At 40.5% G+C, this 13,134-nt stretch overlaps 1 protein-coding gene across 3 annotated transcripts in view; it reads right to left on the bottom strand.

Annotated features, from left to right (window-relative positions):
• Positions 1 to 13,134, bottom strand: part of ZFP69 (ZFP69 zinc finger protein) — a 44,533-nt gene that overhangs the window by 2,923 nt on the left and 28,476 nt on the right. Inside the window, exons 5-10 of one of the 3 annotated variants that reach the window (XM_060395954.1) lie at positions 12,869 to 12,948; positions 11,834 to 12,230; positions 11,202 to 11,682; positions 9,778 to 9,863; positions 2,748 to 2,874; positions 2,302 to 2,397 (exon numbers count right to left, since the gene is read on the bottom strand). In XM_060395954.1, the coding sequence (XP_060251937.1) occupies positions 2,302 to 2,397; positions 2,748 to 2,874; positions 9,778 to 9,863; positions 11,202 to 11,328 (436 nt within the window). In that variant the 5' untranslated portion in view covers positions 11,329 to 11,682; positions 11,834 to 12,230; positions 12,869 to 12,948. Of the gene's footprint in view, positions 1 to 2,301; positions 2,401 to 2,747; positions 2,875 to 3,370; positions 3,417 to 9,777; positions 9,883 to 11,201; positions 11,683 to 11,833; positions 12,231 to 12,868; positions 12,949 to 13,134 lie in introns of those variants that run through there. The other 2 variants (XM_027968363.3, XM_027968369.3) reach the window with 2 other exon arrangements.

Below are 13,134 nucleotides of genomic sequence, written 5' to 3'. Positions count from 1 at the left end.
TGAAACATACAGGTGTATCTGCTCTATGACCCAATAAGTCTGCTTCTATCAAATATCTCAGAGAAATACTTACACAAGAAGTCACATACACAAAGTTTTATTGCAGTATCTCTGTAACCCCCAAATTTAGAAACCTCTAAATTTCTATCAACAGGAAAATGGATAAATTGTGCTTTATTAACTCAATGGAAATGAATGATATGGATAAATATGAATGAATAATATGGATAAATATCAACAGTGTTGAATGAGAAAAGCAAGTGGAAGAAGTACATATACCATTTTTTTAAAGAATAAGAATATGCAAAACAGTATTATAAGTAGTAATTTATGTGCTATAAGTCACAAGATCCTCTATGATGCACCTCCTAGAGTAACAGAAATAAAAAGAAAAATAAACAAGCGGGATCTAATTAGACTGAAATTTTTTTGCATAGTAAAGGAAATTATAAACAAGGTGAAAAGACAACCCTCAGAATGGGAGAAAATAATATCAAATGAAACAACTGACAAAGGGTTAATTTCCAAAATATACAAGCAGCTCACACAATTCAATACCAGAAAAACAAAACAACCCAATCAAAAAGTGGGCAAAACACCTAAATAGACATTTCTCCAAAGAAGGCATACAGATGGCTAGTAAACACATGAAAAGATGCTCGATATCACTCATTACTACAGAAATGCAAATCAAAACTACAATGATATATCACCTCACACTGGTCAGAATGGCTATCATCAAAAAAATTTACAAGCAATAAATTCTGGAGAGGGTGTGGAGAAAAGGGAACCTCTTGCACTGTTGGTGGGAATACAAATTGAAATGACCACTGTGCAAGACAGTATGGAGATTCCTTAAAAAACTAGGAATAAAACTACCATATGATCCAACAATCCCACCACTGGGCATATATCCTGAGAAAACCATAACTGAAAAAGACATATGTACCCCAGTGTTCATTGATGCAGTATTTACTATAGCTAGGACATGGAAGCAACCTAGATGTCCATCGACAGATGAATGGATAAAGAAGCTGTAGTACATATATACAATGGACTATTACTCAGCCATAAAAAGGAACATGAGTCAGTGCTAATGAGGTAGATGAACCTACAGCCTATTATACAAACTGAAGGAAGTCAGAAAGAGAAAAAAAATTGTATATTAACACATATATATGGAGTCTAGAAAGAGGTGCTGATGAACCTATGTTCAGGGCAGCAATGGAGATGCAGACATAGAGAACAGACTTACGGAAATAAGTGAGTGGGGGGAAGGAGAGGGTGGGATGAATGGAGAGAGAAGCATGGAAACATATACTCCACTATATGTAAAACACATGGCCAGTAGGAATTTGCTACTCAGAGAACTCAAACCAGGTCTCCGTGACAACCTAGAAAGGCGGGATGGGGTGGGAGGTGGGAAGGAAGTTCAAGAGGGAGGGGATATATGTATACCTATGGCTGATATATGTTGATATATGGCAGAAATGAACACAATATTATAAACACAATTATCTTTCAATTAAAAATAAATTCAAAAAATAATGTTATATATTGCTTGGGAATATACACATATAATACAAATATGAAGACACATATAGGAATGACAATGTTTCAAGTTAGAAGAGTTAGTTATTTCACAAGCAAGGATGGGAGTACTGGGGTTTAAACTCTGTTTTATTTCTTAATCTAAGTAGAAAGTACTTAATAGCAATTTATTGTAATGTTCTCTGTGCCTTTCTGAATGTCTAAAATATTTCACAATAAAAGCGAAGTTTAAGAAGATTGTTAAAGATCACTGGATTTGATGAGAAGGAATCCCATGGTCATTTTTCTTGCAGGCTTTTCCATAAAACATTTGTTACAATAAATAAGGATACTTTAGTTCAAAGGACAGTGAGAATCAAAGTTAAGATTGTAAAATGAAAGTTGATGAAAAGTGGAAATAGGATGCAAGAGAGAAGATTAAAGATCTGGAGAATGCAGTGAGAGTCTGGAAAAGAGATCTGCTTTCCGTGAGAAGAGACTACTACGCACATTTCAGAGCATGGGGAAAGGAGCTTTCAATTGGTAGACTTTAGGATATTGAAGAAAGAAGGAAAACCTTAATGAAGAGAAGACTTATCTTCCCTCCAACTCCAGAGACTTCTGCTAGGTCAGATGAAGAAAAGGACTGCAGACAGAGGGATGAAATCTACTTCAGAGCATGCCTGTCCACCCACTCAGCCTTTCTGCAGCCTGGGAAGATGCTGGGCACTCTGGCCTATATATTAAAAGGCACCATCTGCCTTGGCTCACCTGAACTGGGATCTCCTGGGCCTTCTTTCTCTGTCATCCATGGCTCTTCTCCTTTCTCCAACTGGGAAATCACACTAGGTTTGGAAAGCTGACAACCTGCTTATGGAGTGAAAAAAAGGGTATGAATATTTATGCTGAGGTCAAAGAACCATCCCTGGGATGTAGTTTCAATCCTCAGGTATTTAGGGTCTCTGAAGATGGAAAGGGGCACCACAGCATGTTTTCCTATTCTTGATCTACAAAGTAAAGTGTTCCCTGAAGGGAAGAGATTCAGATATGTTCTGGCTTGATTTTCAAAGGTATGCAACATCCATCTCCAATACAGAACCCAAGGCCAGGCTCCAGGGAATCTACCGCATTTAATAATTTAGGAATTATTAATACTAAATTAAATATTAATCCTGTTAATAGGCAGGATTCTGGATGTATGTGCAGCCTGTCCTTACCCACTGAGACCAGATTCCCATAGTTCTCCAGCATCACCTCCCGGTACAGATTCCGGTGAGCAGGCGCCAGCTGCCCCCACTCCTCCTGGGTGAAGTCCACAGATATGTCTTTGAAGGTCAACAGTTCCTAGAATATCCAATATATTCCTTTTCAGCCTGAGACCACCTCCATCAAGATCTAATATGTTCTGACAGTCTTCTGAGAGATTCTAAATTAGTTTTACTGGAAGTCTCCTCTGGATCTGTTTGGTAATTCCCTGGAGACTATTATAAACAATATATGAAAGGACAGATGGTTATTATACATGTCTTAGAAAAAAACAAAATGAAGCAGGATAATGGCACCAGGGAGAGCCACGGTGAGGATGGGGAAGATCTTTCGTGTAGGGTGTTAGGGTAAGTCTTCCTAAAAGGGTGATATTCAGAGACATGAACTCAGTAGGAAAGAACCACATGGAAATCTGAGGGGAGAGCATTCCAAGCAGGAACAAAGGACCTGAGGAGTGCATATCCTTGGCTTGTCTGAGGAGCAGGAGAGTGGCCAGCATTGCTGGAGGCGGGCAAGTGGAAGCAGATGAGACCAGAGGGCCCAAGGGACAGGGAGAGAGGCTTTCAGTACTTACTGTCACAAAGACCAATGTATTCCTCCAGGGCTGAAATTCTGGGGCCCTGCTGGAGTTTAATGCAAGATGAACAAAACGGTTTGGAACTGTGATCAAGCTCTTCCTTAGCTCAAATACTGAACAGATAATAAAGGATCAGCCCTTCAGCACTGATGGCATGGGGTGCTAGTAGTTGGGTTAATCAGAAGTGAACTCAATCAAGGACCCTGGTGGTGGAAGGTCCATACCTTCCACTGCAGGGGGTATGGGTTCAGGCCCTGGTTGAGGAGCTAAGATCCCACATGCAATGCAACCGAAAAAAGAAAAACAGTGAATTCAATCAAACTAAAGTGCATCTCAGCCAGAGCTCAGCCAGAGCTCTAGGAAAAATATGAATAATCAGTCCCTCACCTTAACCACCAGTCAAGAGGAAAAGGCTTAGAGTTTTCTGCAAATAAACAGAACAGACAAAACAAACAGACTATATCTATCTATCTACATATATATACATTTATTAATTGTTTATCAAGAGAATCTATTCCATAGCCCAGATATTCATGCTTCACAGTTTACAAACACAGGTCAGGGATGAATTTCATGCAACTCAACACAAAGAAATTTTTTACATCCTGAAATTACTTTGCACTCTGAAAGAGACCAGCCTTTCTCATTACCTTAAAATTTTTCATAGAACCATACTTTCTGCAGAATCTGCATATGCCTGCGTTCTTGTTGTTTGTTGTTGTTAAGTCGCTAAGTCATGTCCGACTCTGCTGCCCCATGGACTGCAGCACACCAGGCTTCCCTGTCCTTCACTCTATCCCAGAGTTTGCTCAAACTCATGTCCATTGAGTCAGTGATACCATCCAACTATTTCATTCTCTGTTGCCCCCTTCTCCTCCTGCCTCAATCTTTTCCAGCATCAGGGTCTTTTCTATAAATCAGCTCTTTGCCTCAGACGGCCAAAGTACTGGAGCTTCAGCTTCAGCATCAGTCCTTCTAATGAATATTCAGGGTTGATTTCCTTTAGGATTGACTGGTTTGATCTCCTTGCTGTCCAAGGGACTCTCAAGAATCTTCTCCAGCACCACAGTCTGAAAGCATCTTTGGGGCTCAGCCTTCTTTATGGTCCAACTCTCACATCTATACACAACAACTGGAAAAACCATAGCTTTGACTAAATGGACCTTTGTCAGTAAAGTGATATCTCTGCTTTTTAATACACTGTCTAGGTTTGTCACAGTTTTTCTTCCAAGGAGCAAGCATCTTTTAATTTCATGGCTGCAGTCACCATTCACAGTGATTTTGGAGCCCTGCTTTGGAGCAGGAGAAAATAAAACCTGCCACTGTTTCCATTTTCCCCCCATCTATTTGCCATGAAGTGATGGAAGTGGATGCCCTGATCTTAGTTTTTCAAATGTTGAGTTTTAAGCCAGCTTTTTCACTCTCCTCTTTCACCTTCATCAAGAGGCTCTTTAGTTCCTCTTCACTTTCTGCCATTACACTGGTATCATCTGCATATCTGAGGTTGTTGATATTTCTCCTGGCAATCTTGATTTCAGCTTGTGATTCATCCAGCCCAGCATCTCACATGATGTACTCTGGATAGAACTTAAATAAACAGGGTGACAATATACAGCCTTGACATACTCCTTTCCCAATTTTGAACCAGCCCATTGTTCTATGTCCAGTTCTAACTGTTCCTTCTTGACCTGCATACAGGTTTTTCAGGAGACAAATAAAGTGGTCTGGTATTCCCATCTCTCTCAGAATTTTCCACAGTTTGTTGTGATCCAGAAAGTCAAAGGCTTTAGCATAGTCAATGAAGCAGAAATGGATTTTTTAAATTCCCTTGCTTTTTCTATAATCCAACAAATGTTAGCAATTTGATCTCGGGGTTCCTCTGCCTTTTCTAAATCCAGCTTGAACATCTGGAAGTTCTTAGTTCACATATTGTTGAAGCCTAGATTAACGTATTTTGAGCATTACCTTGCTAGCCGGTGAAATGAGCGCAACTGTACAGTAGTTTGAACATTCTTTGGCATGGCCTTTTTTTGGGACTGGAATGAAAACTTGACTTTTCCAGTCCTGTGGCCATTGCTGAGTTTTCCAAATTTGCTGGCATATTGAGTGCAGCACTTTAACAGCATCATCTTTTAGGATTTGAAACAGTTCAACTGGAATTCTATCACCTCCACTAGCTTTGTTTGTAGTAATGCTTCCTAAGGCTGCCTTGACTTCACTCTCCAAGATGTCTGGTTCTAGGTGAGTGACCACACCAACACAATGATCTGGGTCATTAAATCTTTTTTGTACAGTTCTTCTGTATATTCTTGCCATCTCTTCTTAATCTTTTCTGCTTATGTTAGGTCCTTGCCACTTCTGTCCTTTATTCTGTCTTTCTTGGTTCACCAAAGCAAACTTGTAGAAAGTTGCAACTCCCAGCAATACAATGATTGCTCTAACAATATGAAATTGCAGATGTTTGGCCAGGATGCCACACATCTGAGGTTTCATTAAAAACTGGAAGCCATCGTAGTTATTCTCAATACCAATGTCCTTCCAGGCTGATGGGGAAATGGATCTATCTATGTATATTTCATCCTCCACTGTTCTTTTATACATAATATCTGAACCATAATAAAAAATTATTAGGCAAGTGAAGGAGGAAAATCTGACCTATAATCAAGAAATAAAAACATAAGAAGCAAAGACCTAGGTCACCAAGTCACTGGGAGAAGCAGACAAGAAATTTAAAGCAATTATTAAAATATACGTTGAAGAGTTTACAATAAAATATGGATGTAATAGGTCAAAATGCCAGGGTAATTGAGGAGAGATAGAAATGCCAAAAAAGAACTAAAAGACAATTCTACAACTGAAAAATACAATATCTGAAAAATCCACTGGATGGGCTTAACATCAGATGGACCCTAGTGAAGACAAGATCAATGAAACTTAACACAGGTCAATAGATAGTATTCAAATGGATGCACCAAAAGAGAAAAAGAAAAAAAAGCGGGGGGGGGGGGTAGATAGTATTACATGGTCTAATATACATGTAATTAAAATCTCAGAAGGAGAAGAATGAGAAGAAAAGAATATTTGAAGAAATAAAGGCTGAAAAATTTCCAAGTTGGATTAAAAAAAATCAACCCATAAATGCAAAAGGCAGCAAATCCTCCACCAAAAAAAAAAAAATTCAAAATACCATGTCTATGTACATCATTAAAACTGCTGAAGAGCAAAGATAAAAGGGAAGATTATAAAAGTAGTGAAAAGAAAGTAGGAAAGAAGAACAGGAAAACCAGAAAAGTTAGTATAAAATAAACAAAAAGACATGTCACATCTGGAGAAAGAATAAGAAAAATAGCTCACTTTTTATCTGAACCAATATAACCCAAAAGACAATGGAACATCCTTAAAGTGCTTAAAAGAAAAAAACAGCCACCCTAGAATTCTATATCCAGTAAAAGATCCTCTAATAGGAAGACCATATAAAGACACTTCTAGATCGCCAAAGCTGTGAGAATTTGTCATCTGAAGACCCACACTACAGGAAATGCTAAATGATGTTCTTTAGGCTGAAGGGAAATGATGTCAGAAACTTAGAACCTAAACGAAGGACTGAAAAGTGCTCCAACTGGTAAAGTGAAAGAAAGTCACTTAGTCATGTCCGACTCTTTGTGACCCCTATGGACTAGAGCCTACCAGGCTCCTCTGTCCTTGGAATTCTCTAGGCAAGAGTAGTGGAGTGGGTTGACATTTCCTTCTCCAGGGGATCTTCCTAACCCAGGGATCAAACCCAGGTCTCTTGCATTGTAGGCAGATCCTTTACTGTCTGAGCCATCAGGAAAGCCTGCACTGGTAAATAGGTGGGCAAATATGAAAGGCTCTTTTTTTTTTTTTTTCTTAATCTCTTATGAGACAGTTTACTGTTAAAAGCAAAAATAAGGACATGTATTATGGGGCATATAACATGTAAAGTAAAAAAGAATGGGAAGAGTAAATAGGAAAATATGATTTTCATATTCTTTGTGAAACAGTATAATAGTAATCCAACTGTGACACATTTAAAATGCATATTGTAATGGCCAGGACAACCACTAAAAACAAATCAAAGTAGAGCTTAAAAAGTCATTAGAGGACATAAAATAGAATACTAAAAAATTGCACAATCCAAAAGAAGGCAGGAGAGGAAGAACAAAGAAATGAAAGAATAGGTTTGACAAACAGCAAACAAAGTACAAGAATATACACTTAAATTCCAGGCATATCAGTGGTTGCCTGTGTGCTCAGTCACTTCAGTTGTGTCCTACTCTTTGTGACTCTATGGACTATAGCCCACCAGGCTCCTCTTTTCCTTGGGATTCTTCAGGCAAGAATACTGGAGTGAGTTGCCATGCCCTCCTCCAAGGGATCTTCCCTACCCAGCACACTGAACCCATGTTTCCTGCGTGTCCTGCATTGCAGCCAGATTGTTTTGGTTTTCGGGGGGCTGCACTGGGTCTTTGTTGTAGCATGCAAGATCTTTAATTGTGGCATCTGGGATCTAGTTCCCTGACCAGGGATCAAACCCAGGCCTCCTGCATTGGAAGCACGGAGTCTTAGCTACTGGGCCACCAGGGAAATCCTGTAGGTGGATTCCTTACCCACTGAGCCACCTGGGAAGCTCCATATCAATGATTATGTAACTGTTAACAGACTAAGCACGCAAGGCCCAGCTGTATCTAAGAAGGCACACTTTAAATATAAAGGCACAAATTAAGTTAAAAGAATGAAAAAAGCTATACCATACCAACAATAATTAGAAACACTGGAGAAGTTACATTAAATCAGACAAAGTGGGCTTAGGAAAAAGAATATGATGAGACATTTCCTAATGATAAATGGTCAGCTCATTAAGACAATAATCCTACATATATATGTGCCTGATAACAGAATTTGACTTGACAGAACTGAAGGGAGATATGAACAAAACCACAATAATTAGAGATTTTAATACTCCTCTCACTAAGTGATGGAACAAGTAGACAAAAATTTATCAAGGATGTAGATCTGAACACCTATCAATCAACTTAACCTGACATTTATAGAGCATGATACCTAACCACTGCCATGTACAGATTCTTTCTTAAAGTTTTTATTTTGAGATTATAGATTTATTAGATGATTTTAATCATAGATTTACATGCAGTTGTAAGAAATAATGCAGAAATCCCATGTACTCTCTCTCTACTGGGGCCAAACAGAGTTTTGACTGGAAAGGGGCACAAGTGAACATTCTGAGAGGCAGAAATGCTCAACTTGGTTACATGGTGTATAAATGTCAAAACAGAACCATATACTTTCTTAAGTGTTTTTCCTATATATAAATTATACCTCAATTTTAAGAAATTTAATCTTTTCCCAGTGCTAAGAATCCCACCAGTATTTTTAACTGTCAGGAGGTGAGAATTAAAGAAAAGTGGAATGCAGAGATAAGGTAACTCTCCAAATAATTAGAATATTACTATTTCTTCTATATTACTGGAAATAGCCCTGGAATGCATTTCAATCCTAAAAGATGTTAGCACCTGAATTAGCTAAAGAAAATGGCATCATAAAAAACCTAAAAAAAAAAAAAAAAAAAAAAATCACGGAGCAAGTAAATACCAGAGACAAGTTCAAATTCTGTACCATCTAATTTCAGAACCCAAGTTCTCACTCAAAACTCTTCCGTCCTCGGATGATGTCTCCCTTTAATAAGTCTTCCTTTCACGTTTACTCTACATTTCCCTTCTCTGTTTCACCTGTGCTTCTACCAGGTGGTGAGGACATGTTTCTATACCCTGTTGTAACTGCCCAGCCTGTCTAATGTGTGTGCTCCATGGCCTGACCATTTCTTCTCTGCTCAGGTCTTTAGCTGTTATTTGACCTCTGCTCATGCCACTATTCTGTGGGCCACCTCATGAAGCGATAGATGTCACCCGATTTTTAGTATAAAATCCTCATAAAAACTGAGGTTTATCTTAAATCTCAAATGGTACCTGTTGGTTTTTATGGGTTAGAATTAAATCATTCATTTTGCTTTCTCTACAAAAATTCGTATTAGATGTTGGCTGGAAAGAAACATTTTTTTAAAAATATGTTTTTTGGCCACACAGCATGTGGAATCTTAGTGCCCCAACCAGGGATCGAACCTGCACCCCCTGCAGAGGAAGTGCAGAGTCGTAACCACTGGACCGCCATGGAGTCCGAAGAAACGCTTTCTAAGAGGAGGGAAACTGCGGACCACTGTGGACCCGTTTTCTGTGCAAGACTAACTTGCACTGAGTTCCCTGGTTAAATTCATTAGCCTCAATATACCCAACTTCCCAGAAAAGGGCAAATTATAATCTTAAAAACTAAAAAGCATGTCAAGAAAGTGACAGGAAACTCCAGCCCACCTGGGAGTCTGCTGTTGGGGTCCTGGGGATCAATTCATCCTTTAAACTTTCTCCCTGGGTCTCATCAGCATCCTGAGATAGCAGAGCTGAGGAAGGAAAAGAGCCAGAAAGTTTGCATCTTACCTTACCCCTTACCCCATTAAATAGAAAAACTGCCTGCAGTTCTGCTGAAAACAGCCCTTCTCTGAATACACTCACAAAGAAAGACATTCAGAGCGACCCAAGAGCAGATGGGAGTCTCCTTAATGAGGAGGACCTCCAGTGCGTTGATTGGGGTATTAATGTTTCCCAATGGTCAATGCTGGTCCAAAAGCACTGACCTACCAGGCCACTCCTCTGTTCAGAAATCCTCAAAGGTTCCCTACTTCCAAGCAAGAAAAATCCAAACACTTCCCACAGACTTCATGGCACTCTACAATCTGCCTGAAGCGTATCTTCCCAGCATTAGCTTCCTCTAACCACCCTTTATCTGTGGGACACACGCACTGACCACATTCTTAACCCTCAGTTAGACGAGAATAGTCTCCATTCTCTGAACCACTCCTCAAGGTCCCCACTTTTGTATTTTTTCCTAATTCTTCCATAAAAAACAATAGACATCTTTTAAGGCTCAATTCAGTGCTATCTGCTTTGTGAAAATTTCTCTGATAAATACAATCAGAAGAATTTTCCTGTCTCTTGTCTTCCAAAAGAATTTTACCATAAAATGTATTTAGGCTACTTTCTCTTCTTTCCATCTGGGTATGTGTCTATCTCTATCAATTACTAATTAGCATTAGAGATCATTATTCATTTTTCCATCCATCAAGATGCTTAACAAAGTCCCTGTCTGACTTTTGAAGTGTTAAAGATGAACTAAGAGACCCCATAAGCTATGCTAATTCTTCTGTCCATCCATCTATCCTGACCCGCCAGCAAATACTGTGTAACCTTGGACATGCTTCCCACTGAACTCAGAACAGTTCAAGGTAAAGTGAGAGTAACCAAGCATGTCATTCCTTCCTTCTAGCGGGAGAAGAAAAGAAAGAAAAAGCATTGGTTTGAGACTAGACTAAGACTAATAAAGGAAAACCACTGGAGGGCTTAAGGGGGTAGAAACCTTTGACTCTGATGTCTGCAAGTCACACTTATACAGCTGCTGGTGGGGAGCACCCTGAATTCTGTCTTCTTGTCCTGTGTTTATTCGAGGACAGGAGATGGGAGCAGCATGGAGCACACGTCGCAGGGACCCAGTGCTTAAGAGCCCAACATTTTCTCGCACAGCTATCTCCTTCCCCAAAGCCACAAGCACAAGCCCCAAGGACCTACTCTCTCCCAATTTTCTCCCCCAGAGACCACTTCAATGATGTTTGTACCTATTTTGCCCAAGCAGACTGAGAGCCCTTCTTCCTCCTCCATCCCCCCATCCATCAGCCTACTCTCACCTCCTCCTTCAAACATCTTGGTCACAACCTCCCACAGGGGCGCCCCCTCCTTGGCCTTCTCCGGATGGTGCAGCTTCACCCACGTGCTGGCCTCGGTGGGCAGGGTGATCAGGAGCTGCTGCAGCATGATGCCTCCTGAATGACCTTGTCCACTTCTGGTGAGGAAGCGGCCAGAGCCTCTGCTGAGATGCCTCACAGTGGCGTGGTCCTCCTGTGACCACAGACTCCTGCCCTCAGGATTCTTGCGTTTGCCTGCGGCACCAGAACCTAGGGGCTCCTAGAGGCTGATGTGGCTCTCACAGCTCTGAGAAACTGATTTCCTCTCTGAAATTAAGCCCTGCCTGCTTGCAGGGTGGCTGGTTGAGTAGGTCTGAGTATATGCCTCTTCATATTCTTCTAGAGGAGCAAAAGGCAGGGAGGAGGGATCCAGAAAACTGATCATACAGATAGAACTCCAGACCTTGCAGAAACATACTTAAAACTGAAAAAGATGCAAAAACAAAGATTTAGTATCAATGTGAAAATAAGTATAATCTATGCTTTACATGCAGCTCTAATTTCTAGTTCCATACACACTTTCACAAATAGCATAAATACACACAAATACCAAAGATACACAAACATGCGCAGACCTTGCCTTGACTTTCCTCTTTGGAAGCTCCAATACTTTGGCCACCTGATGCGAACAGCCGACTCACTGGAAAAGACCCTGATGCTGGCAGAGATTGAAGGTAGAAGAAGAGGGCGACAGAGGATGAGATGGTTGGATGACCTCACTGAACTTGGGCAAACTCTGGGAGATGGTGAGGGACAGAGAGGCTTGACATGCTGCAGTCCATGGGGTCACAAAGAGTCGGACACGACTTGGCAACTGAACAACAACAAGCTGCATACATCTTCTGCTTGGACACAGACAGACTCGGGAGTTTAGAGGGCAAGCTTAGAAATCAGACAGTCTGGGTTAGAATCCTGACACGGGCGCTTAAAAGCTCTAAGACACTTCAGTTCTCTGTGTTTCCATTTCATCATCTAGAAAATGCATATAAGAAGTGTACTTCTTAGGGTTGTAACAATGTTGGGAATACAGTACCTTAACGACATTATTATAAACCTTTTGCTTTAATGCGCAACCACAACACTACTTTTTAAAGTTATTTTTTAAACAATTATAGATCTGAATTTAAAGTTTCAAGAATCTCAAATATAGTACTTCGAATATAATGAGAACTATTGCAGAACTGCTCCTGGCAGGAAATTCTGGAAACTGCCTAACTTTTCGTGAAAGCCCTTGGCATCTGAACAGGTGCCTCTACAGCGACTAAGTACAGTGTATTAGGGCCTCAAGAACAATCCTAGTTCTAGCTCCCTGAAAAGGGAGCTGGCCCAACTTTTTGAAGTTTGTGGGGCAGGGTGTTTGGCTTCCTGTTTTCAGCTGTGACTGATGCAAAGAAACGAGCTGTATTGGAGCACATGAAAAATATCCTGTCCCCAAATATATGAAAAGTAAAATCGTTTGTTACCCAAGTGGAGAAACTTTCCAATCTTATTCCCGAAATGGTTAGCGACAGAGAAGCTTCATTTAGAGTATGCCCCTTCTCACTGCTTCCAGACATGCCTCTCTCGGACCTAAGCAACTGCAGACACAGACAGCGTAGCTTCCTACTCACCAGAGAGGCCGTGGACGCTGGTACGACCAGAGATGGGGGGCGGAGCCGGTTCTTGAGGCTTTCAGCTCCAGAGGGTGTCTCTTTAGAGAAGGACCGGTAAGAGATTTTTTTTCTTTCCCAGCCTTTTATAGACAGACCCCATCGACACCCAACACAATGACTTTTTTAAAAAACGCCGAACATTCACGCAGGCTTCCTTCTGAAGCCCAAAGGACTATCGGCCTCCAGACGGGACCAGGGTTCTTTTCTAAATTCCTGAGAGGCGG

Source organism: Ovis aries, chromosome 1 (genome assembly GCF_016772045.2).
Source record: "Ovis aries strain OAR_USU_Benz2616 breed Rambouillet chromosome 1, ARS-UI_Ramb_v3.0, whole genome shotgun sequence".
In the NCBI taxonomy this organism is placed as follows: domain Eukaryota; kingdom Metazoa; phylum Chordata; class Mammalia; order Artiodactyla; family Bovidae; genus Ovis; species Ovis aries.
This window is presented reverse-complemented; position numbering and strand designations above follow the sequence as displayed.